Source organism: Phyllobates terribilis, unplaced genomic scaffold (assembly GCF_046119375.1).
Source record: "Phyllobates terribilis strain yellow unplaced genomic scaffold, ASM4611937v1 Scaffold_9__5_contigs__length_417890890, whole genome shotgun sequence".
In the NCBI taxonomy this organism is placed as follows: Eukaryota; Metazoa; Chordata; class Amphibia; order Anura; family Dendrobatidae; genus Phyllobates; species Phyllobates terribilis.
In genome coordinates this window covers 181,910,595-181,938,454 of record NW_027362769.1, presented here as the reverse complement: position 1 = coordinate 181,938,454, position 27,860 = coordinate 181,910,595, and the positions used below count along the sequence as shown (strand labels likewise).

The following is a 27,860-nucleotide window of genomic DNA, read 5'->3' as shown; positions in this document are numbered from 1 at the left end:
CAGCGATTATGATTAACCCCAGAGAAAGTATCGATGTTCTAGGAGAATTTTCCTGACATTTCCTGGTCAGTAAACAGCTGACAACACAGCAAAGGATCTCATTGTGGGAAGTTATCAGTCAGGATTAGGGACAAAAATATTTCCAAGGTATTAGATACCATGGACATTGTAAAGACATCATTTGGAAGGGGCTAAAATTTGGCACAGCTGTAACCTTACCTAGAATTGGACATTCCTCAAAAGTGTATCAAAAGACAAGAAGAAAATTGGTACTGGAGGCTGCCAAAAGGCTGATAGCAACATTAAAGGAGCTGCAGGAATTTCTGGCCAGTCCTGGTTGTGTCTTCATATGTCCGACCTGTGGAGTTGAGGGGTAAGATGGAAGCCTTTTCTTACAAAGAAGATCACCCAAGGTCGGCTATGTTTTGCCTAAACATCTATCGAGTCTGCAAAAGCAAGAAACGTGTTATGTGTGATGAGTCCAAGGGTGAATTTTACCAAACATTGGAAAGGGAAAAAGGAGACTCAGTTCACTGGTGAATAAAGCGGTCCTTTGTTGAGAATGATATTGCACGGAGACGCCCTGGTTCGGGTCTGACAAATGCACAAGGAAAAAGGGAGAATTTTTGGCCATAATTCTAAAAGGTGTAGAAGCTGACACTGAGCATCACTAGAATATCACCATCCTCACAGTGAGGCATGGTGGAGACAGCATTGTGCTTTGGGGCTGTTTTTTAACTAGAACTGGAACTTTAGCCAAGGGGGAATTATGAATGGTACTAAATATGAGTCAATTTTACATCAGAACCTTCTGGCCTCTGCTAAAAAGCTGAAGATGAGGTGAAATTTCACCTTTTAGCACGAGAACGACCCTAATTGACCTCCAAATCACCAAAAGAACGGCTTCACCACAAGAGGATGGAAGTTCAGGAATGGCCCAGCCAAGCCTAAATCTGAGCTCAAGGGACAATCTTTGGTGACCTGAAGAGGGCGTTGTACACAGGAAATGCCCCCGCAATCTGACAGATGGGGAGCTACAGCCAGGAGGAGCCGGCAAAGATAGCAAATTCTAGATGTGCCGCGCTGATAGACCCCGGCCCAAAAAGACTGAACGTTACCAGAAATTCACAGGGGACTTCAATAAAGTATTAGTGGAAGGGTGCGCAGATTTATGCAACTGCATTATTTTGGTTCTTTTTTTTCCAACCGAAAAGAATTTAGCTTGTTTCTCACTGGATTATGAGTGACATTAAAAGAGGAAAAAGTTCTAAAATGATTCTTGCTGGTAGGATTATTTTTACATTACAGAAAACTGGGGTTTTCACAGGGGTGTGTAGACTTTTATAGCCGCTGTACATAGAGAATATAGATGAGTGTATATAAACGGAGACCTTGAAGAGGTCCATATGATTACCGCTGATTAGATACATGTTGGTCTGTTCTTGGTGCTTAGTGCTCGATGTACGGAGGAGATAAGTCTATGGTCATGGGCAGACGTCGGGTCCGTGTTCTTCATGTTCAGGGGATGTTCCTCTAGACATTTCCATGGATTTAGGAGACCTAATAACACAGAGGTTCAGTGGGTGCTGCCGGCTGTCACCTTCCTATCTGCAGATTTAGATGTTTCACATTTGCAGATTAATAAATGCGGAATTTGGTGAAATGTCGACAGGACAATTCCTGTGAGTTATAAAGGGGCACGATTACACCTGCCTCCGCTCCAGCTCCCAACAAGTCAGTGAATGAATGGAACTTAATTAGCGAGTTTGTGAATTTCCAGCTCCGGATGAATAAACCTCTGATTGGAGCTTTCCTGTGAATGGTGAAATAAACCAGTGTTTAAATCAATGGAAAGGAGGATTATAGCTCAGTCGCCGGCTGCCATTCATGTTGGTGTCGCAGATCTATTATTGGACTTTCTGGTAAATCACAAGCGGAATTCAATGAAGGATTTTATGAAGCAAAAGTAATAACTGAATTGTTGGTTTGGACCAAGATATGAGTTCCCACATTGGTCACATAGAACGAGATCAGCATAGGGGCCATAGGGGTCCATCTATACCTTCTGCAGACCCCTGGTTGGACCCTGCCTAAAACTACTAGTAAATTGCATCCTTTTCTGCTGCACCAAAAGTTTTTGAGGAACCTCCGACATCACAGGATGTCACTTACTTCATCAGTCATGAAAAAATAAGGACCAAAAATCATCATTTGGCCTCCATGTTTTTGAAGTGGACACTAAAGTGAGGTTGAGCTATTGTGACACCTGAGTAATGTGGATATTTCTGAAATGGGAGTCAGACAGGACACAAAGTGACTCCATCTGGTGACTTGTGGTCATTAGTTATTCATTGCTTTCTCCTACTGGAAAGCATTATATGCCTCATTATAGTGAATGGATCCATCAGAGGTTCCACCCAAACCTCATTTATTCAGTGCATCAGTCGGAAGCCCAGGAGGAGCAATTTTTCAGTCTTCTTATTCTTTGTTATCCTCTTCCTTTTCCTCTTCTTCTTCTTCTTTTTTTCTTCCTCTTCTTTTTTTTCTTACCTCTCTTATTCATCTCTTCTATTTCCTCTTCCTCTTGTTCATCCACTTCTTCCTCTTCCTTACCTCTTCTTTTTCTTCCTCTCCCTCTCCCTTTTCCTTCTCTTCCTCATCTTCTTTTTCCTATTCTTCATCCTCTTCCTCCTCTTCTTCTTCCACTTAGTTTTCCTCCTCTTCTTCCTCTTGTTCCTCCTCTCCTTATTCTGCTCCCTCTTCTTCATCTTCTTCTTCCTCTTCCTCTCCCTTTTCCTCTTCCTTTTCCTCTTCTTCATTTTCCTCCTCTTCTCCCTCTTGTTCTTCCTCTTCTTCATGTCTTGCTATTGCTCAGATGCTTCGCTGAAATGTCCTATTAATCGTTACTGTGAGGTTACGGTAAATACATAGAGCAGCTTTGCTCCGGACTCAGCAGGAATCAAATATCTGGAGGATTTTTGCAAAAAAGAGAATAATTTTGGTAATTTGGAAAAATTCAATTTCTGATCCCCAGTGTGAACAGCCAGCGGAATAATAAGGGACACGGAAGTACTAGTTACACCTAATTACACCTTATGTGCTTTATCTCTGAGATGTTTTTATCCCTCTCTGAGATTGCCGAGCTTCCATATAACTCTGTACATGTGTAGCACCCTGAGGATTCGGCTGCTACAGGGGTATTACACCTCAAGCCAGAGGTGTGGTATTCCACTCCCGGGTAAGGATGGAGTGTGGAACTGAGCTCAGTAGGCTGCATGCACTACATACATCCCATTTCCAGGGGACAGAACAACGGTACTCCCACTAGAGAAATGTGCAGGTACGACAGTGTCTGTCCCTGGCTGGAGTGGGAGGGGGGTGGAACATCCCAGTAGTGTAGGGGCAGATAGGGGGAGCAGTCTGGGTAATGCTAGGAGCTCATTGGGTGCTGGTCACCTGAGCTCACACATAGAGGGAGTATATAAGGTGGGAACCATCTTAGATCAGGGTCAGTCTGTCAGAGTTGAGTCAGTGAAGCAGAGCAGCTCAGCCAGCTCCAAGGCCAAGAGAGAGAGAGAGGAGAAAGAAGGACCCAGAGGGGGAGAAGAGGGAACTCCAAGAACCCAAAATTAGACCAGAGGGTGAAGAGTTGGCACGAGGGTACCGGATCCCAAGCTGGTGGAGGGCACTAATCCTTAGCCAGAGACCGGAGGTCGTGGGCAGGATCTGCCACGACCACCCACTAAATCCACCCGGAAGGCAAACCGTGAATAGGGTCAGGGAACCCAGAGACAAGGGTTTTACCAACAAGAGGCCCGAGGGAGCCGGACTTAGGTGGATCCCTGGTGGGGAAGGCCAGAGAGAAGGACAAACCAGGGGAGGAGTCCTGAGGAGATAATTTGCATATTCCCACTGCATTTTGGGGTAAGTGAAGAGTCTCCGCGAGCTCAAAGAACACTGGATTTTGGCTGTTGGAGCTGAAAAGAGGACATTGGTAAACCGCGCGCCGGCTTTTTTTTTAAGCTTTTTTCACTGTTTTCAGAACATTAACAATAAGAACATGGAAGAGTCCAGGAGCCATTTGGTGAGCTGCATATCCTGCTACATGTTCACAGACTTGCCAGTGGAAAAGCCAAACTTCACATGCCAGAAATGCAAGCTTGTGTCCCTGTTGGAGGAAAAGTTGCGAAATCTAGAAGAGAGGTTAACTACCTTGAAAATCATTAAGGAAGGTGAAGAGTTCTTAGACAGAGCAGAATTATCTCTTCATGATTCAGAAAGAGAAGAAATTCGAACTGCACCTGAGGAAACAGAGGAATGGAAGCCTGTGACCCACAGAAGCCGGAGGATCGAGAGGCAGTCAGCACCCATACTGCTCAGGAACCAGTACCAGGCTCTCACGCAGGAGAACCATGAAGAAATACAGCAAGATAAGACTTTGCCAGCAATGAATAACCTTGTAAGCCCTCAGAATCCTCCTGGATGGAGAAAGAAGAATGTTGTGAAGAAAAAACGGAGAGTGGTGGTCATGGGGGATTCCCTGTTAAGAGGAACAGAGGCCGCTATCTGCAGACCAGACATAACCTCAAGAGAAATGTGCTGTCTTCCAGGAGCAAAAATTAAAGATGTGTCTGACAGGATATCAAGACTCTTCAGACCTACAGATCACTACCCATTCCTGCTAATACATGTGGGGACAAATGACACCGCAAGAAAGGACCTGGAAACCATCTGCAGTGACTTTGAAGACTTAGGCAAGAAAGTGAAAGAATTGGGAGCGCAGGTGGTCTTCTCATCCATCCTCCCAGTGGATGGCCATGGAACAATGAGGTGGAATAAGATTCTACAGGTGAACAACTGGCTACGTCGATGGTGCCGTCAACAAGGATTTGGATTTCTGGATCACGGAATGAATTACCTATACGATGGACTACTTGCTAGAGATGGGGTGCACCTTACGAAGACTGGAAAACATGTATTTGGAAGTCGCCTTGCTACACTCATCAGAAAAGCTTTAAACTAGAACAATGTGGGAAGGGAAGCAAAAGGCCAGAAAAAGCCATACAGCTGACAAATACTATTGAGATCTCTGCTACTGGAAGTGGAAAAGAAGAACAAAGACAAAAAAATCTAAATAATAAAAATATGGGAGGAAGAGAAACCAATCACAAACTAAAATGTTTTTATACAAATGCACAAAGCATGGGCAACAAACAAGGAGAATTGGAACTACTAATGCAGGAAAAGGAATATGATGTCATTGGAATCACTGAAACTTGGTGGGACGATACACATGATTGGAATAAAAGGCTAAAAGGATACAACTTATTTGCAAGAAACAGACTTGATAAACGAGGAGGAGGTGTTGCATTGTATGTTAGAAAAGCGTATATCTGCACAGAGATTGAAGCTTCAGAGACTGGGAGTTCTGTGGAAACTGTTTGGGTAAGAATACAAGGAGAGAACAACGGAAAGGACACCATTGTAGGCATTTACTACAGGCCACCTGGGCAAGCTGAAGATATGGATGAACTCTTTATGTATCAAATGACCAAGTTCTCCAAAAAATATGACGTAGTGGTCATGGGAGATTTCAACTATCCAGACATTTGTTGGGAATCTCTCTCAAGTAAAACTAACAGATCAAGCAAATTCTTATCGTCTCTTGCTGACAACTTTATCTTCCAAAAGGTAGGGGAGAAAACAAGGGGATCTGCTACTTTGGATCTAATCCTTATAAACAGGGAGGAAATGGTTGAGGAGGTAAAGGTGGCTGGGACCCTAGGAGGCAGCGATCATGCTATTATAGAATTTTGGATAACTAGAGGAGGAAGACATGTGAAGACTCAGACTTCAAGGTTAGATTTTAGAAAGGCAGATTTTAAGAGACTCAGAAAGAGAATAGGAGGGATCCAATGGCTGGATGTCCTTAAGGACAAAAATGTCCAGGAAGGATGGGAAATTTTTAAAAATGAGATTCTCAAAGCACAATCGTTAACAATCCCGAAAAGTAGGAAGAATGGGAAGCATTTAAGGAAACCAGGATGGATGAACACAGAACTTAAACACATGCTAAAAAGAAAGAAAGAAATGTTTATTAAATGGAAAGAGGGAGGCATATCTAAAGAAGATTATAATGCAATCTGCAGATCCTGCAGGGCACGTATCAGGTTAGCTAAAGCTGACAATGAATTAAGGCTTGCAAGAGATGTCAAAAGCAATAAAAAAGGATTTTGGGGGTATGTCAAAAGTAAAAGAAAAGTCAAAGATGCTATAGGATTTTTACAGGATGAAAATGGAGAAATGGTAAGAGAGGATGTTGAGAAGGCCGAACTTTTTAATTCCTATTTTGCATCTGTTTTCTCTCAGAAAGAAAATGTAACATCAACTGATCTTCACTGTCCTTTTAAAGGAATAGAGGAATCCAAGTTATCTGTAAACAGAAAGATTGTGAGGGAATATTTAGCTAACATAAATGAGTTCAAGTCTCCAGGTCCAGATGAATTACACCCCAGAGTACTGAAGGAGATCGTAGAAGAAATTTTAGAACCACTCTCCATAATCTTTGAAAATTCTTGGAGAACAGGAGAAGTCCCAGAAGACTGGAGAAGAGCAAATGTTGTTCCTATCTTCAAAAAGGGGAAGAAGGTGGACCCAGGGAACTATAGGCCGGTGAGTCTGACTTCTATACCAGGAAAGATCTTTGAACAAATTATTAAACAACATGTATGTAAGTATATGGATAAGAATGAAGTGATTAACCAGAGTCAGCATGGGTTTGTAACTAACAAGTCATGTCAGACTAACTTAATTTCCTTCTATGACAGAATCACTGACTGGGTGGATCAGGGAAATGCTGTAGATATAGTATATCTTGACTTCAGCAAAGCATTTGACAAAGTATCTCACACCATCCTTATTGAAAAAATGACCAAGTATGCAATGGACCAGGCAACTGTTAGGTGGATTCATAACTGGCTTAGTGATCGGACTCAAAGGGTGGTTGTAAATGGCTTCACATCCAGCTGGATGAATGTCTCAAGTGGGGTACCACAGGGCTCCGTCCTGGGACCTGTATTGTTCAACATCTTTATCAATGATTTAGATGAAGGAATTGAGGGTAAACTGATTAAATTTGCTGATGACACAAAGCTAGGAGGGATAGCTAATACTAGAGAAGAGAGAGAGAGGATTCAAAAAGACCTAAATAAACTGGAGCAGTGGGCAGCAACCAACGGAATGGTTTTTAACAGGGAAAAATGCAAAGTACTACATCTGGGCAATAAAAATGAAAAAAGCATATACAGAATGGGAGGAATAGAGCTAAGCAACAGTACATGTGAAAAAGACTTAGGTATACTAATAGATCATAGACTGAACATGAGTCAACAGTGTGATGCAGCAGCAAAAAAGGCAAATACAATTCTGGGATGTATTAACAGAAGCATACAGTCTAGATCACGTGAAGTCATTATCGGTCTTTACTCCTCTTTGGTCAGACCTCATCTGGAATACTGTGTACAGTTTTGGGCACCACATTTTAAAAAAGACATAGACAAACTGGAGCAAGTTCAGAGAAGAGCGACCAGAATGGTGACTGGTCTGCAAACCATGTCCTATGAGGAACGGTTGCAGGATTTGGGAATGTTTAGCTTGCAAAAAAGAAGACTGAGAGGAGAATTAATAGCTGTCTACAAATATGTCAAGGGCTGTCACATTGTAGAAGGATCATCTTTATTCTCATTTGCACAAGGAAAGACTAGAAGCAATGGGATGAAACTAAATGGGAGGAGACACAGATTAGATATTAGAAAAAACTTTTTGACAGTTAGGGTGATTAATGAGTGGAACAGGCTGCCACGAGAGGTGGTGAGTTCCCCTTCAATGGACGTCTTCAAACAGAGGCTGGACAGACATCTGTCTGAGATGATCTAGTGAATCCTGCTTTGAGCAGGGGGTTGGACCAGATGACCCAGGAGGTCCCTTCCAACTCTACCATTCTATGATTCTATGATTCTATGATTCTATGACAAGTCAGAAAGGGAGCTCAGGACCACGCTCCAGAATCACCTGGGGGTTGGCCGAGTCCAGGACCTGGTGGACGCAGCACGGCTCGGGCGGTCACTCAAGGCCGGAGTGACCAACACAAAAGCAGTAAGTAAAACCCTGAACTGCACAGCCCGACTCGGAGTCTTATTACCAGTCTCACTGCACCACCACAACCACCACCCTCTACAACTGACCCCCTGAGGCTATACCCCTCCCGTTGGGGGTTATACTACCTGAGCTAAACACACACCACCAGCCTCAGCGGACCCTGCTGCAGCGGCGGCCGTAGTGACCGCAAATCAACGGGTGGCGTAGTCGACACTAAAGAACATCCAGCAACATCTGTAGGACTGCCACACACTGAGCTTGACACCCTGGGCACGGACCGGGTCACCGCCACTCGGAGACTACAACCCCCATCTGATCCGGCTCCGGGTATCCCCCAAACAACACTGGCCCAGGGGGCGCGTCAACTTTGGCGTAGTCGGCAGGATTACGTGCCCGCAACAACCGGGTACTGCGTGCCTGAAGAAAAGTTCACCGTTACCTTAAAAAGAAGTCTCCCGCCGGTTCCGGAGGGTCCCCGCCAACGGACCCCATCACAGGTCGTTTCCCGCCGGTTGTCCGCCATTTGCAGCTTTTTCCCGCCATCCATGGAGTTTCCCGCCACTGGGAGACGATTCCCGCCATTTCCAAAGATTTCCCGCCTTGGAAGAGCGGACGCCATTGTGGGCGTGCCAGAGGGTGGCAAGAGGCCACCTCCCATCGTGGGCCAGGTCGAAGAATGGCGCCAAAAGCGGAAACCGCGCCCACCAACAGAGACTGTGATGCTGGAAGTGTCCATCAGCGTAAGAGAACTGCCCCTGGAACTGACAATCACAAAGTTGCCCCGGGACCACCCTCAATGGGGGCGGAGACAGAACAAGAGAGCAAAGATGGGTGTCGCCTGGAGCAGTCTGGAGAGAGCGCACCCGGAGACAAGAAGTCTGGAGAAGAGTCCAGAGAAAGCCTACCCGGAGATGGAGGGAGAGTCAGGCAGCACCGACCCAGTGGTCAGGAGCCTGCTACAAGCCACAACTCCACTAGGCCTAGTGGAGGTCCTGGCACAGCTCCCCCGAGACCGGGAGTGTGCACAGACTGCGCTGGAGGGCCTCGCACGGAGGATGGCCCGGGTGCAGCGAGAGACGTTGGCGGAGTGGAGCCGAGAGATGGCTCAGCAGACCGGAACCCGTCAGCGGAGCACGCCACTCGAGACGAGGAGACAGACCGCCTCTGAGGATGGTGCAGGAGGACTCAAGGCCGGAGACGGCGCCGAGAAGGGAGCTGAACGAATGGAGGCAGGTAAAGGGGACGTCTCTACCCCGAGCCGGGAAACCGCGTGCCTGCCCCAGCTCCCCGTCGCAGAGCCCGAAATTCCCCCTGCCGTGCCCGTCGCTGCATCGTCACCGCCGCAGACTAGGCCTCAACCGGAAACCGCGGCCGCGACCCCTGTGACGTCACGCGCTTCGACCCTGAGCGCGGCAAAGCAGGAAATACCATCGGCCTGGTCGCAAGGCCTAGTACCCCCGGGCGCCGCCATTCCAACAGCGCCCCCTACCTCCGCGGAGCCACCAGCCTGGTCGCAGGGCCGAGTAACCACGGGCGCCGCCGTTCTTACGGTGCCCTTTTCCTTTAGCGTGCCCCAAGCCTGGTCGCAAGGCCTGGTCAACCCGGGCGCCGCTACCACCACAGCGCCCATAACACCTAAAGTACCACACCTGGGTGAGGACCTGTTCGCCCAGCATACGTGCCCGGATGGGCAGCCCTTCATATGGCCACCGGAGTTTCACCATCCCCGACTCCGGAAAGAAAGACCCCTAGATGAACCCCTGATTCCGGTTCCGAAGCCCGTCAGGAGGACCCAGCCCCCGCTAGAGGAGGCACAGTTTGAGTGGGACCCCACCGGAGGAGACCTCATGGGGTTCACTCAGGAGACTCGGGCGGCCGCAGCGGAGCGTGCAGAGTGCTGCCGCCAGCAGCTCGAGGTCTTCGAGAAGGAGCGGAGAGAGAGGCGGGTCCGGGAACAGCAAGCACAGATAAGGAGCGCGGAGCAGAAGAGCCGGACCAGGAGGAACCCCCGTGCAGCTCATGGTCCCCGTACCACCGGGACTGTGATTAAATTCAACCTGCAGCATGGGTGGGGCTTCATAAAAGACCATCATACCCCCGGCGACGTCTTTGTCACACGCAGAGACGTAGAAAGCCATCTGCCGGAGGGACACAGAGGTCGTGACCTGTACGTAGGGGACGAGGTCACCTTCACCCGGCACAAGTGTGCCAAAGGACCCTACGCCCTCCATGTGCATCGCCTGACGGAGGAGGAGCTGCGGTGTGAGGAGGAGCAGGAGGACCCGGACGGGTCTGAATCCAAAGAAGGAGCAGGAGGACGCCGTCGTTAAAGTACGGTAAAGAGACTGTAAATAGTTACCCATCGGGGTACAGTGAACTGTTGCTGCTTTAAATAAGTCCCCGTTGGGACAAGAGTGAACTGTTAACCCGTGTGTCCCTATTCCCATTACCTGGCCGAGGACTGAGAGCGGCCATATTCCCCTTGTATATAGTTGCGCTTCCTAAGGCGCCCCCTACCGGTTTTATAGCAAACTGTTGTTTTTCTTAAAGAGACTGTCGCGCTTTTCCCGGTCACAAGTTGCACCGTGGCCGGAGGAGCAAGAGTGTTTACAAGGACGTTATTTATGAAGAGTTTTTATGAAAAGTTTTATGTGATGTTTTATATGTTTATGTTTATGAAAAAAAAAATTGTATGTTTTGGATGTTTTTATATCTTACAGCCCGAGGACGTGCTGTGATTTACCAGGGGGGAATGTAGCACCCGGAGGATTCGGCTGCTACAGGGGTATTACACCTCAAGCCAGAGGTGTGGTATTCCACTCCCGGGTAAGGATGGAGTGTGGAACTGAGCTCAGTAGGCTGCATGCACTACATACATCCCATTTCCGGGGGACAGACAAATGGTACTCCCACTAGAGAAATGTGCAGGTACGACAGTGTCTGTCCCTGGCTGGAGTGGGAGGGGGGTGGAACATCCCAGTAGTGTAGGGGCAGATAGGGGGAGCAGTCTGGGTAATGCTAGGAGCTCATTGGGTGCTGGTCACCTGAGCTCACACATAGAGGGAGTATATAAGGTGGGAACCATCTTAGATCAGGGTCAGTCTGTCAGAGTTGAGTCAGTGAAGCAGAGCAGCTCAGCCAGCTCCAAGGCCAAGAGAGAGAGAGAGGAGAAAGAAGGACCCAGAGGGGGAGAAGAGGGAACTCCAAGAACCCAAAATTAGACCAGAGGGTGAAGAGTTGGCACGAGGGTACCGGATCCCAAGCTGGTGGAGGGCACTAATCCTTAGCCAGAGACCGGAGGTCGTGGGCAGGATCTGCCACGACCACCCACTAAATCCACCCGGAAGGCAAACCGTGAATAGGGTCAGGGAACCCAGAGACAAGGGTTTTACCAACAAGAGGCCCGAGGGAGCCGGACTTAGGTGGATCCCTGGTGGGGAAGGCCAGAGAGAAGGACAAGTCAGAAAGGGAGCTCAGGACCACGCTCCAGAATCACCTGGGGGTTGGCCGAGTCCAGGACCTGGTGGACGCAGCACGGCTCGGGCGGTCACTCAAGGCCGGAGTGACCAACACAAAAGCAGTAAGTAAAACCCTGAACTGCACAGCCCGACTCGGAGTCTTATTACCACTCTCACTGCACCACCACAACCACCACCCTCTACAACTGACCCCCTGAGGCTATACCCCTCCCGTTGGGGGTTATACTACCTGAGCTGCACACACGCCACCAGCCTCAGCGGACCCTGCTGCAGCGGCGGCCGTAGTGACCGCAAATCAACGGGTGGCGTAGTCGACACTAAAGAACATCCAGCAACATCTGTAGGACTGCCACACACTGAGCTTGACACCCTGGGCACGGACCGGGTCACCGCCACTCGGAGACTACAACCCCCATCTGATCCGGCTCCGGGTATCCCCCAAACAACACTGGCCCAGGGGGCGCGTCACATGGAGGGGACATTACTGGAAAATCAGAGAGTATCTTCCATTACTCCATGACTTGCAGAAGTCGATCTCTGTCTAGGAGATACATAGACATCTGCAACAAAATCAGATTTTTTGGGGTTGTTCTTTCAGTGCTAAGTCCCCCAGGTCCCACCTGTCAGTGTGACCTCCCCCAAACTCACCGCCCGATGGAAATAATTGAGCGTCTCGTTGCTTTTACAAATATCATTTTTAAGAAAGTGTCCAAGATGCAGAATAAAATTAGCAGAAGTTCTAATCTTCTTGTTGTCGCCGTCAGCTTGTAATAATGAAGGTTTAGGTGTCTAATTATCACATGGAGATACGTGACGAGTAGCAGGAAGCGCCGCCGTCCTCCCCATATGTTCAGTGTGATTATATTTTATGGAAGCTGTGATTAGAGACTTTATAACTTTATATATCTGATCATAAATGCAATGGCAGAGATTGGCTTTGTGCAGCCGGGTTCTTCTCATGTCTCGTCCTCATTTCAGGACATTAGAGGACGTGTACAGAGACTTTGTCCCCAATTCATCACCACCTTTGCGCTGCAGTAACAATGGTTCTTATAGTGATTATTATGTTTGTGTCTTATTCATTATTTTATTTATTCCTCCTTTTAAGTCACCTTAACTTGGGGCATGGTCTTCATTATCCAGATGGTTTAGCTAAATTTATCATTTGAGACTTTTCAAAATGTTCAATTTTTTTGTGCAATCTCGCTCCAGCGGAGAACAAAATCCGTGTGATTTTATTTTTAATTAAAAACTAACGTGCAATTTAATAAAGAATCATGCAGCTGTTTGCTCTACAATGGTGCAAAAGGTAAAAGCCAAATAGCCAAATCTTTGGTTTTGCACAAAGTTCATCAACCCACGCGTGCCATTTTGAAGAATTTGGTGCAAAAAAAATATCAAGTAATACCACAAGACAAAAAAGAAGTCATTTAAATAATAAAAAAAAATATGTAAATGATGAATCGGGAGCCTTGGTCGGTTTAGATAGAGACATGAAAATGTGATGGGGGCTCCAGGATCTTCTGTTCTGGGTGGTTAGAAGGGTCTCTGTGCCCAGAAGCTCCTGAAAGGGGCTCTAGACGTAGCTCTAATGGTGCAAAGTTAGCAGTCACCTCCTTATACCGGGTCCTAAAGACTCAAAGGCCTCGATTCATCATTGCCTTTACACTTGTTTTTTGTCTAGTTTTATGTTCTTTGCACCTTTTTTTGTTTGCACCTAATTGTTTATTCTATTTGTACCTGTTTTTTTAAGTCTATTTTATATCTGCTTACTTGTTTGGTTTTTTTTCTGCTTTGTGGGAAAAGTTTAACGATTTCTGATATTTTTTGCCTAATTCATCATTGCAACTTTTTAAAAAGTTGTAAAGTTGTAAAATTTGGTGCAACTCCACTCCATTCCCCCCTGGTGTTTTTTTAGTAGGCCAGTATATTGGTGCAATTTTTTACACCATTTTGTAAAATGTGCGACTTTTGGAGCCAAAAAGTCACAAAAACACTTCAAGACAAGAAAAAGTAAAGACAGTTTTTGACTATGTACTAAATTCATGAATTGCATGCGACATTTTGAAGAATTTGGTGCCAAAAATTGCAACTAAAACTACAAGGCAAAAAAGGAAAGTGGTTTAAGAAAGCATAAATACTGAATCGGAGCCAAAGACTTTCCCTCCTAAAAAGCACAAGTGGTAGAAGTAGCACATGGAACGGCGGTCCTAATTTTCAAGGTCCTAGAATTTTCAAGCTCAGGTCTTTGCCCCTCATACTGGTGAAATCAGTCATCCATGAGAGGACGAGTCTTGCAGTAGTGTACCATCGGACCATGTACCATGTAGTGTACCATCGGACCGTGTACCATGTAGTGTACCATCGGACCGTGTACCATGTAGTGTACCATCGGACCGTGTACCATGTAGTGTACCATCGGACCGTGTACCATCGGACCATGTAGTGTACCATCGGACCATGTACCATGTAGTGTACCATCGGACCATGTAGTCTACCATCGGACCGTGTACCGTGTAGTGTACCATCGGACCGTGTACCGTGTAGTGTACCATCGGACCGTGTACCATGTAGTGTACCATCGGACCGTGTACCATGTAGTGTACTATCGGACCATGTAGTGTACCATCGGACCATGTACCATGTAGTGTACCATCGGACCGTGTACCATGTAGTGTACCATCGGACCGTGTACCATGTAGTGTACCATCGGACCGTGTACCGTGTAGTGTACCATCGAACCGTGTACCGTGTAGTGTACCATCGGACCGTGTACCGTGTAATGTACCATCGGACCGTGTACCGTGTAGTGCACCATCGGACCGTGTACCGTGTAGTGCACCATCGGACCGTGTACCGTGTAGTGTACCATCGGACCGTGTACCGTGTAGTGTACCATCGGACCGTGTACCGTGTAGTGTACCATCGGACCGTGTACCGTGTAGTGTACCATCGGACCGTGTACCGTGTAGTGTACCATCGGACCGTGTACCATGTAGTGTACCATCGGACCGTGTGCCATTTAGTGTACCATTGGACCATGTACCATGTAGTGTACCATCGGACCATGTAGTGTACCATCGGACCATGTAGTGTACCATCGGACCGTGTACCGTGTAGTGTACCATCGGACCTTGTACCGTGTAGTGTACCATCGGACCGTGTACCATGTACTGTACCATCAGACCGTGTAGTGTACCATCGGACCTTGTACCGTGTAGTGTACCATCGGACCATGTACCATGTAGTGTACCATCGGACCGTGTACCATGTAGTGTACCATCGGACAGTGTACCATGTAGTGTACCATCGGACCGTGTGCCATTTAGTGTACCATTGGACCATGCACCATGTAGTGTGCCATCGGACCATGTAGTGTACCATCGGACCATGTACTGTACCATCGGACCGTGTACCGTGTAGTGTACCATCGGACCTTGTACCGTGTAGTGTACCATCGGACCGTGTACCATGTAGTGCACCATCGGACCATGTACCATGTAGTGTACCATCGGACCGTGTACTATGTAGTGTACCATTGGACCGTGTACCATGTAGTGTACCATCGGACCATGTAGTGTACCATCGGACCGTGTACCATGTAGTGTACCATCGGACCGTGTACCATGTAGTGTACCATCGGACCGTGTACCATGTAGTGTACCATCGGACCATGTACCATGTAGTGTACAATCGGACCATGTACCATGTAGTGTACCATTGGACCATGTACCATGTAGTGTACCATCGGACCATGTACCATGTAGTGCACCATCGGACCATGTAGTGTACCATCGGACCATGTACCATGTAGTGTACCATCGGACCATGTACCATGTAGTGCACCATCGGACCATGTACCATGTAGTGTACCATCGGACCATGCACCATGTAGTGTACCATCGGACCATGTACCATGTAGTGTACCATCGGACCATGTACCATGTAGTGTACCATCGGACCATGTACCATGTAGTGTACCATCGGACCATGTACCATGTAGTGTACCATCGGACCGTGTACCATGTAGTGTACCATCGGACCATGTACCATGTAGTGTACCATCGGACCATGTACCATGTAGTGCACCATCGGACCATGTACCATGTAGTGCACCATCGGACCATGTACCATGTAGTGTACCATCGGACCATGTACCATGTAGTGTACCATCGGACCATGTACCATGTAGTGTACCATTGGACCATGTACCATGTAGTGTACCATCGGACCATGTACCATGTAGTGTACCATCGGACCATGTACCATGTAGTGTACCATCGGACCATGTACCATGTAGTGTACCATTGGACCATGTACCATGTAGTGTACCATCGGACCATGTACCATGTAGTGTACCATTGGACCATGTACCATGTAGTGTACCATCGGACCATGCACCATGTAGTGTACCATCGGACCATGTACCATGTAGTGTACCATCGGACCATGTACCATGTAGTGTACCATCGGACCATGTACCATGTAGTGTACCATTGGACCATGTACCATGTAGTGTACCATCGGACCATGTACCATGTAGTGTACCATCGGACCGTGTACCATGTAGTGTACCATCGGATCGTGTACCGTGTAGTGTACCATCGGACCATGTACCATGTAGTGTACCATCGGACCGTGTACCATGTAGTGTACCATCGGATCGTGTACCATGTAGTGTACCATCGGACCATGTACCATGTAGTGTACCATCGGACCGTGTACCATGTAGTGTACCATCGGATCGTGTACCGTGTAGTGTACCATCGGACCGTGTAACGTGTAGTGTACCATCGGACCGTGTACCATGTAGTGTACCATCGGACCATGTACCATGTACTGTACCATCGGACATTTTTGGCCGTCGCCATGCCCAGTTTACAGACTTTGCCATTCCATGCCTGTTCTCCTCTTATTCCACACACATTTTGTGTCCCCTCACCTCTCGCCTTCCCTGAGTCTAAAGAAACTTTCCTGAACCATTGATTTCCAGGAGGTTTTGTTGGGACGCTGGAGATTTGCTGACTCTTCCAGAAATCTAAGAGATCTCCCCATTTTCTGTGTTTTTCTGGGATGTCTTAGGGAAGTTTGGTAACTTTCTCCTCTAACTACAGTACATTTCTTCTTTACTATCATATATACATTCACTTTCCACAGAAGCCTGGTATTAATGGTCAAACATTGGAGTGATGATGAGTCTGAAGAGAGGCACAATCAAATAATTCTAGTAGATGTGATCCAGAAAACACTATTTGTAATGCAAATGTTCATGAAACATCCGGAGGTTCCATCCGTTTCTCTGAGGTTTGATGCTTTAGTGGTGTTAGACAATATCCATTAGTACCGGATCTGATCCGAGTCTCGCTCTCCTGTGACTTTAGGCTCGGATCTGTCAATCTCTCCGCAGCTGATTACCTGCCATCATCATATAGAAGTCATTGTTACATCCAGATTCTGAACAGCGACACAAGTCAGACTCTCCTTGTTTCCTGCAGATGTCTGCCCAATCCCTGCGAGCACGGAGGAGAATGTTCTCAGACGTGGGGCACGTTTCACTGTGACTGTGGGGACGGGGGCTACGCTGACGCCACGTGCCATAGCTGTAAGTAGTCCGGCACCTCTATATGGGGGCTCGGGGGGGGGGGGAGTTAGTGGTTGATATTGGTCCTATCTGATACTACAGGTGCATCTCACTAAATTAGAATATCATCAAAAAGTTAATTTGTTTCAGTTCTTCAATACAAAAAGTGAATCTCCTATATTATATAGAGTCATTACACACAGAGGGATCTATTATATAGAGTCATTACACACAGAGGGATCTATTATATAGAGTCATTGCACACAGAGGGATCTATTATATAGAGTCATTACACACAGAGTGATCTATTATATAGAGTCATTACACGCAGAGGGATCTATTATATAGAGTCATTACACACAGAGTGATCTATTATATAGAGTCATTACACACAGAGGGATCTATTATATAGAGTCATTACACGCAGAGGGATCTATTATATAGAGTCATTACACGCAGAGGGATCTATTATATAGAGTCATTACACGCAGAGGGATCTATTATATAGAGTCATTACACGCAGAGGTATCTATTATATAGAGTCATTACACGCAGAGCGATCTATTATATAGAGTCATTACACACAGAGGGATCTATTATATAGAGTCATTACACACAGAGGGATCTATTATATAGAGTCATTACACACAGAGGGATCTATTATATAGAGTCATTACACACAGAGGGATCTATTATATAGAGTCATTACACACAGAGTGATATATTATATAGAGTCATTACACACAGAGTGATCTATTATATACAGTCATTACACACAGAGGGATCTATTATATAGAGTCATTACACACAGAGGGATCTATTATATAGAGTCATTACACACAGAGGGATCTATTATATAGAGTCATTACACACAGAGGGATCTATTATATAGAGTCATTACACACAGAGGGATCTATTATATAGAGTCATTACACACAGAGGGATCTATTATATAGAGTCTTTACACACAGAGGGATCTATTCTATAGAGTCATTACAAACAGAGGGATCTATTATATAGAGTCATTACACACAGAGGGATCTATTATATAGAGTCATTACACACAGAGGGATCTATTATATAGAGTCATTACACACAGAGGGATCTATTATATAGAGTCATTACACACAGAGGGATCTATTATATAGAGTCTTTACACACAGAGGGATCTATTCTATAGAGTCATTACACACAGAGGGATCTATTATATAGAGTCTTTACACACAGAGGGATCTATTCTATAGAGTCATTACAAACAGAGGGATCTATTATATAGAGTCATTACACACAGAGGGATCTATTATATAGAGTCTTTACACACAGAGGGATCTATTCTATAGAGTCATTACAAACAGAGGGATCTATTATATAGAGTCATTACACACAGAGGGATCTATTATATAGAGTCATTACACACAGAGGGATCTATTATATAGAGTCATTACACACAGAGGGATCTATTATATAGAGTCATTACAAACAGAGGGATCTATTATATAGAGTCATTACACACAGAGGGATCTATTATATAGAGTCATTACACACAGAGGGATCTATTATATAGAGTCATTACACACAGAGGGATCTATTATATAGAGTCATTACACACAGAGGGATCTATTATATAGAGTCATTACACACAGAGGGGTCTATTATATAGAGTCATTACACACAGAGGGATCTATTATATAGAGTCATTACACACAGAGGGATCTATTATATAGAGTCATTACACAGAGAGGGATCTATTATATAGAGTCATTACACACAGAGGGATCTATTATATAGAGTCATTACACACAGAGGGATCTATTATATAGAGTCATTACACACAGAGGGATCTATTATATAGAGTTATTACACACAGAGGGATCTATTATATAGAGTCATTACACACAGAGTGATCTATTATATAGAGTCATTACACACAGAGTGATCTATTATATAGAATCATTACACACAGAGGGATCTATTATATAGAGTCATTACACACAGAGGGATCTATTATATAGAGTTATTACACGCAGAGGGATCTATTATATAGAGTCATTACACGCAGAGGGATCTATTATATAGAGTCATTACACGCAGAGGGATCTATTATATAGAGTCATTACACGAAGAGCGATCTATTATATAGAGTCATTACACACAGAGGGATCTATTATATAGAGTCATTACACACAGAGGGATCTATTATATAGGGTCATTACACACGGAGGGATCTATTATATCGAGTCATTACACGCGGAGGGATCTATTATATCGAGTCATTACACGCGGAGGGATCTATTATATCGAGTCATTACACACGGAGGGATCTATTAAGTAGAGTCATTACACACGGAGGGATCTATTATATAGAGTCATTACACACAGAGCGATCTATTATATAGAGTCATTACACACAGAGGGATCTATTATATAGAGTCATTACACACAGAGGGATCTATTATATAGAGTCATTACACACAGAGGGATCCATTATATAGAGTCATTACACACAGAGGGATCTATTATATAGAGTCATTACACACAGAGTGATCTATTATATAGAGTCATTACACACAGAGGGATCTATTATATAGAGTCATTACACACAGAGGGATCTATTATATAGAGTCATTACACACAGAGGGATCTATTATATAGAGTCATTACACACAGAGCGATCTATTATATAGAGCCATTACACACAGAGCGATCTATTATATAGAGCCATTACACACAGAGGGATCTATTATATAGAGTCATTACACACAGAGCGATCTATTATATAGAGTCATTACACACAGAGGGATCTATTATATAGAGTCATTACACACAGAGGGATCTATTATATAGAGTCATTACACACAGAGGGATCTATTATATAGAGTCATTACACACAGAGCGATCTATTATATAGTCATTACACACAGAGCGATCTATTATATAGAGTCATTACACACAGAGGGATCTATTATATAGAGTCATTACACGCAGAAGGATCTATTATATAGAGTCATTACACACAGAGGGATCTATTATATAGAGTCATTACACACAGAGCGATTTATTATATAGAGTAATTACACACAGAGGGATCTATTATATAGAGTCATTACACACAGAGTGATCTATTATATAGTCATTACACACAGAGGGATCTATTATATAGAGTCATTACACACAGAGGGATCTATTATATAGAGTCATTACACACAGAGGGATCTATTATATAGAGTCATTACACACAGAGCGATCTATTATATAGAGCCATTACACACAGAGGGATCTATTATATAGAGTCATTACACACAGAGGGATCTATTATATAGAGTCATTACACACAGAGCGATCTATTATATAGAGTCATTACACACAGAGGGATCTATTATATAGAGTCATTACACACAGAGGGATCTATTATATAGAGTCATTACACACAGAGGGATCTATTATATAGAGTCATTACACACAGAGGGATCTATTATATAGAGTCATTGCACCCAGAGCCATCTATTATATAGAGTCATTACACACAGAGCGATCTATTATATAGAGTCATTACACACAGAGGGATCTATTATATAGAGTCATTACACACAGAGGGATCTATTATATAGAGTCATTACACACAGAGGGATCTATTATATAGAGTCATTACACACAGAGGGATCTATTATATAGTGTCATTACACACAGAGGGATCTATTTTATAGTCATTACACACAGAGCGATCTATTATATAGAGTCATTACACACAGAGGGATCTATTATATAGAGTCATTACACACAAAGGGATCTATTATATAGAGTCATTACACACAGAGGGATCTATTATATAGAGTCATTACACGGAGAGTGATCTATTATATAGAGTCATTACACACAGAGGGATCTATTATATAGAGTCATTACACACAGAGTGATCTATTATATAGAATCATTACACACAGAGGGATCTATTATATAGAGTCATTACACACAGAGGGATCTATTATATAGAGTCATTACACACAGAGGGATCTATTATATAGAGTCATTACACACAGAGGGATCTATTATATAGAGTCATTACACACAGAGGGATCTATTATATAGAGTCATTACACGGAGAGTGATCTATTATATAGAGTCATTACACACAGAGGGATCTATTATATAGAGTCATTACACACAGAGTGATCTATTATATAGAATCATTACACACAGAGGGATCTATTATATAGAGTCATTACACACAGAGGGATCTATTATATAGAGTCATTACACGCAGAGAGATCTATTATATAGAGTCATTACACGCAGAGGGATCTATTATATAGAGTCATTACACGCAGAGCGATCTATTATATAGAGTCATTACACGCAGAGCGATCTATTATATAGAGTCATTACACGCAGAGGGATCTATTATATAGAGTCATTACACACAGAGGGATCTATTATATAGAGTCATTACACACAGAGGGATCTATTATATCGAGTCATTACACACAGAGGGATCTATTATATAGAGTCATTACACGCAGAGCGATCTATTATATAGAGTCATTACACGCAGAGCGATCTATTATATAGAGTCATTACACACAGAGGGATCTATTATATAGAGTCATTACACACAGAGGGATCTATTATATAGAGTCATTACACACGGAGGGATCTATTATATAGAGTCATTACACGCGGAGAGATCTATTATATCGAGTCATTACACGCGGAGGGATCTATTATATCGAGTCATTACACACGGAGGGATCTATTATATAGAGTCATTACACACGGAGGGATCTATTATATAGAGTCATTACACACAGAGCGATCTATTATATAGAGTCATTATACACAGAAGGATCTATTATATAGAGTCATTACACACAGAGGGATCTATTATATAGAGTCATTACACACAGAGGGATCCATTAGATAGAGTCATTACACACAGAGGGATCTATTATATAGAGTCATTACACACAGAGTGATCTATTATATAGAGTCATTACACAGAGGGATCTATTATATAGAGTCATTACACACAGAGGGATCTATTATATAGAGTCATTACACACAGAGGGATCTATTATATAGAGTCATTACACACAGAGCGATCTATTATATTGAGCCATTACACACAGAGCGATCTATTATATAGAGCCATTACACACAGAGGGATCTATTATATAGAGTCATTACACACAGAGCGATCTATTATATAGAGTCATTACACACAGAGGGATCTATTATATAGAGTCATTACACACAGAGGGATCTATTATATAGAGTCATTACACACAGAGGGATCTATTATATAGAGTCATTACACACAGAGGGATCTATTATATAGAGTCATTACACACAGAGGGATCTATTATATAGAGTCATTACACGCAGAGGGATCTATTATATAGAGTCATTACACGCAGAGCGATCTGTTATATAGTGTCATTACACGCAGAGGGATCTATTATACAGAGTCATTACACGCAGAAGGATCTATTATATAGAGTCATTACACACAGAGGGATCTATTATATAGAGTCATTACACACAGAGGGATCTATTATATAGAGTCATTACACACAGAGGGATCTATTATATAGAGTCATTACACACAGAGGGATCTATTATATAGAGTCATTACACACAGAGCGATCTATTATATAGAGTCATTACACACAGAGCGATCTATTATATAGAGTCATTACACACAGAGGGATCTATTATATAGAGTCATTACACGCAGAAGGATCTATTATATAGAGTCATTACACACAGAGGGATCTATTATATAGAGTCATTACACACAGAGCGATCTATTATATAGAGTCATTACACACAGAGGGATCTATTATATAGAGTCATTACACACAGAGGGCTCTATTATATAGAGTCATTACACACAGAGTGATCTATTATATAGAGTAATTACACACAGAGTGATCTATTATATAGAGTCATTACACACAGAGGGATCTATTATATAGAGTCATTACACACAGAGGTATCTATTATATAGAGTCATTACACACAGAGGGATCTATTATATAGAGTCATTACACACAGAGCGATCTATTATATAGAGCCATTACACACAGAGGGATCTATTATATAGAGTCATTACACACAGAGGGATCTATTATATAGAGTCATTACACGCAGAGAGATCTATTATATAGAGTCATTACACGCAGAGGGATCTATTATATAGAGTCATTACACGCAGAGCGATCTATTATATAGAGTCATTACACGCAGAGCGATCTATTATATAGAGTCATTACACACAGAGGGATCTATTATATAGAGTCATTACACACAGAGGGATCTATTATATAGAGTCATTACACACAGAGGGATCTATTATATAGAGTCATTACACACAGAGGGATCTATTATATAGAGTCATTACACGCAGAGCGATCTATTATATAGAGTCATTACACGCAGAGCGATCTATTATATAGAGTCATTACACACAGAGGGATCTATTATATAGAGTCATTACACACAGAGGGATCTATTATATAGAGTCATTACACACGGAGGGATCTATTATATAGAGTCATTACACGCGGAGGGATCTATTATATCGAGTCATTACACGCGGAGGGATCTATTATATCGAGTCATTACACACGGAGGGATCTATTATATAGAGTCATTACACACGGAGGGATCTATTATATAGAGTCATTACACACAGAGCGATCTATTATATAGAGTCATTATACACAGAAGGATCTATTATATAGAGTCATTACATACAGAGGGATCTATTATATAGAGTCATTACACACAGAGGGATCCATTAGATAGAGTCATTACACACAGAGGGATCTATTATATAGAGTCATTACACACAGAGTGATCTATTATATAGAGTCATTACACACAGAGGGATCTATTATATAGAGTCATTACACACAGAGGGATCTATTATATAGAGTCATTACACACAGAGGGATCTATTATATAGAGTCATTACACACAGAGCGATCTATTATATTGAGCCATTACACACAGAGCGATCTATTATATAGAGCCATTACACACAGAGGGATCTATTATATAGAGTCATTACACACAGAGCGATCTATTATATAGAGTCATTACACACAGAGGGATCTATTATATAGAGTCATTACACACAGAGGGATCTATTATATAGAGTCATTACACACAGAGGGATCTATTATATAGAGTCATTACACACAGAGGGATCTATTATATAGAGTCATTACACACAGAGGGATCTATTATATAGAGTCATTACACGCAGAGGGATCTATTATATAGAGTCATTACACGCAGAGCGATCTGTTATATAGTGTCATTACACGCAGAGGGATCTATTATACAGAGTCATTACACGCAGAAGGATCTATTATATAGAGTCATTACACACAGAGGGATCTATTATATAGAGTCATTACACACAGAGGGATCTATTATATAGAGTCATTACACACAGAGGGATCTATTATATAGAGTCATTACACACAGAGGGATCTATTATATAGAGTCATTACACACAGAGCGATCTATTATATAGAGTCATTACACACAGAGCGATCTATTATATAGAGTCATTACACACAGAGGGATCTATTATATAGAGTCATTACACGCAGAAGGATCTATTATATAGAGTCATTACACACAGAGGGATCTATTATATAGAGTCATTACACACAGAGCGATCTATTATATAGAGTCATTACACACAGAGGGATCTATTATATAGAGTAATTACACACAGAGTGATCTATTATATAGAGTCATTACACACAGAGGGATCTATTATATAGAGTCATTACACACAGAGGTATCTATTATATAGAGTCATTACACACAGAGGGATCTATTATATAGAGTCATTACACACAGAGCGATCTATTATATAGAGCCATTACACACAGCGGGATCTATTATATAGAGTCATTACACACAGAGGGATCTATTATATAGAGTCATTACACACAGAGGGATCTATTATATAGAGTCATTACACACAGAGGGATCTATTATATAGAGTCATTACACACAGAGGGATCTATTATATAGAGTCATTACACGCAGAGCGATCTATTATATAGAGTCATTACACACAGAGCGATCTATTATATAGAGTCATTACACACAGAGGGATCTATTATACAGAGTCATTACACGCAGAAGGATCTATTATATAGAGTCATTACACACAGAGGGATCTATTATATAGAGTCATTACACACAGAGGGATCTATTATATAGAGTCATTACACACAGAGGGATCTATTATATAGAGTCATTACACACAGAGGGATCTATTATATAGAGTCATTACACACAGAGTGATCTATTATATAGAGTCATTACACACAGAGGGATCTATTATATAGAGTCATTACACGCAGAAGGATCTATTATGTAGAGTCATTACACACAGAGGGATCTATTATATAGAGTCATTACACACAGAGGGATCTATTATATAGAGTCATTACACACAGAGGGATCTATTATATAGAGTCATTACACACAGAGCGATCTATTATATAGAGTCATTACACACAGAGGGATCTAGTATATAGAGTCATTACACGCAGAGGGATCCATTATATAGAGTCATTACACACAGAGGGATCTATTATATAGAGTCATTACACGCAGAGGGATCTATTATATAGAGTCATTATACGCAGAAGGATCTATTATATAGAGTCATTACACACAGAGCGATCTATTATATAGAGTCATTACACACAGAGGGATCTATTATATAGAGTCATTACACACAGAGGGATCTATTATATAGAGTCATTACACACAGAGTGATGTATTATATAGAGTCATTACACACAGAGGGATCTATTATATAGAGTCATAACACACAGCGATCTATTATATAGAGTCATTACACACAGAGGGATCTATTATATAGAGTCATTACACACAGAGGGATCTATTATATAGAGTCATTACACTCAGAGGGATCTATTTTATAGAGTCATTACACACAGAGGGATCTATTATATAGAATCATTACACACAGAGGGATCTATTATATAGAGTCATTACACGCAGAGAGATCTATTATATAGAGTCATTACACACAGAGGGATCTATTTTATAGAGTCATTACACACAGAGGGATCTATTATATAGAGTAATTACACACAGAGGGATCTATTATATAGAGTCATTACACACAGAGGGATCTATTATATAGAGTCATTACACGCAGAGGGATCTATTATATAGAGTCATTACACACAGAGGGATCTATTATATAGAGTCATTACACGCAGAGGGATCTATTATATAGTCATTACACACAGAGGGATCTATTATATAGTCATTACACACAGAGCGATCTATTATATAGAGTCATTACACACAGAGCGATCCATTATATAGAGTCATTACACACAGAGGGATCTATTATATAGAGTCATTACACACAGAGGGATCTATTATATAGAGTCATTACACACAGAGGGATCTATTATATAGAGTCATTACTAGTGATGAGCGAGTATGTTCTGTTAACCCTTTCGGCGAGTATGCTGAGTATCTTCAGCGTGCTTGGGTGTTATGTTTTAGTCACTCCGTGCTCATGATTTGCAACTGTTTGACAGCTTTAATACATGTAAGGCATGCCTAAGAAACAGGCATTTCTCACATGTATTAAAGCTGTCAAACAGTCGCAAATCATGAGCACAGAGTGACTAAAACATAACACTATGTAGTAATGTACAACGTATGTCATGACAATGAGCATGTGAATACGTGAACTTTTACCAATGACCCTGATGTTTGTGCCCCTGGATTCAGTATTTGCTAGGACTGCTCGGGGATTATTCTCCATGTTTGCAGGAGGGCGTATGGTGCACAAACTGGTCACTATCAAGTGCTGACTATTGTAGTAAACCCCTCCGGCTATACCCGATCCCCTGCAATCCTCACACGAGGGGCTCACTACCAGGATACTCTCTGATAAGACGTAACATTCCAGTGCTTTCTGTGAAGCTTTATGGCTTTGGTCTGTACATGGCTGCACTTAATATAAGGTTGGCTCATGTCTTATCACTTAGTTCTTAGTTCTCACTTGTGCCAGAAATAAGAACCTAACAGACTCTTAGCTTTCTATTCTTTGGGGCCCAAATCATGTCAGATCCATGTAGGCAACAATGATAAAACATTGGCAAATTGTTTATGATAAAAAGTAACAAGTCTCGTTGTTTCCTTTTCTTCTGTCTTTCCCAGCGTTGTATGAACCGTCCTGCGAAGCCTATAGACACAAGGGCTACCCGTCCGATTACTACTACATCGACTCGGATGGCAGCGGACCTCTCGGACCGGTCCGTGTTTACTGTAACATAACCGGTAAGAAACGCTGCCGTTCAGTCGTATTCATCATTTCACGATCTCTTCGCTATTAAAGGGACACGAGGTAATGGAAGCCGCAGGAGCCCAATACACGCAGTCGGGGATCGGCTCAGGGCTTCATATTAGAGACGAGTGAATTGAATGCATCTCGAATTTTAGAATTCAGATTTCTCTGAATACAAATTTTGTGTGAATCACTTTGTGTTAATTTTGCAACGTGGCGGTCCAGGCACCACTGCCCCAGTCCGGTACATTGCACCGCTCCCTCCTGCACTGCGCAC

The 27,860-nt window shown here is 43.0% G+C and overlaps 1 protein-coding gene across 1 annotated transcript in view; it reads left to right on the top strand.

The window, feature by feature from the left end:
- LOC141161930 (contactin-associated protein-like 5) overlaps window positions 1-27,860 on the top strand; it is a 435,101-nt gene that overhangs the window by 250,311 nt on the left and 156,930 nt on the right. Inside the window, exons 11-12 of the mRNA XM_073647489.1 lie at window positions 17,132-17,238; window positions 27,457-27,576. Of these exons, the coding sequence (XP_073503590.1) occupies window positions 17,132-17,238; window positions 27,457-27,576 (227 nt within the window). The remainder of the gene's footprint in view (window positions 1-17,131; window positions 17,239-27,456; window positions 27,577-27,860) is intronic.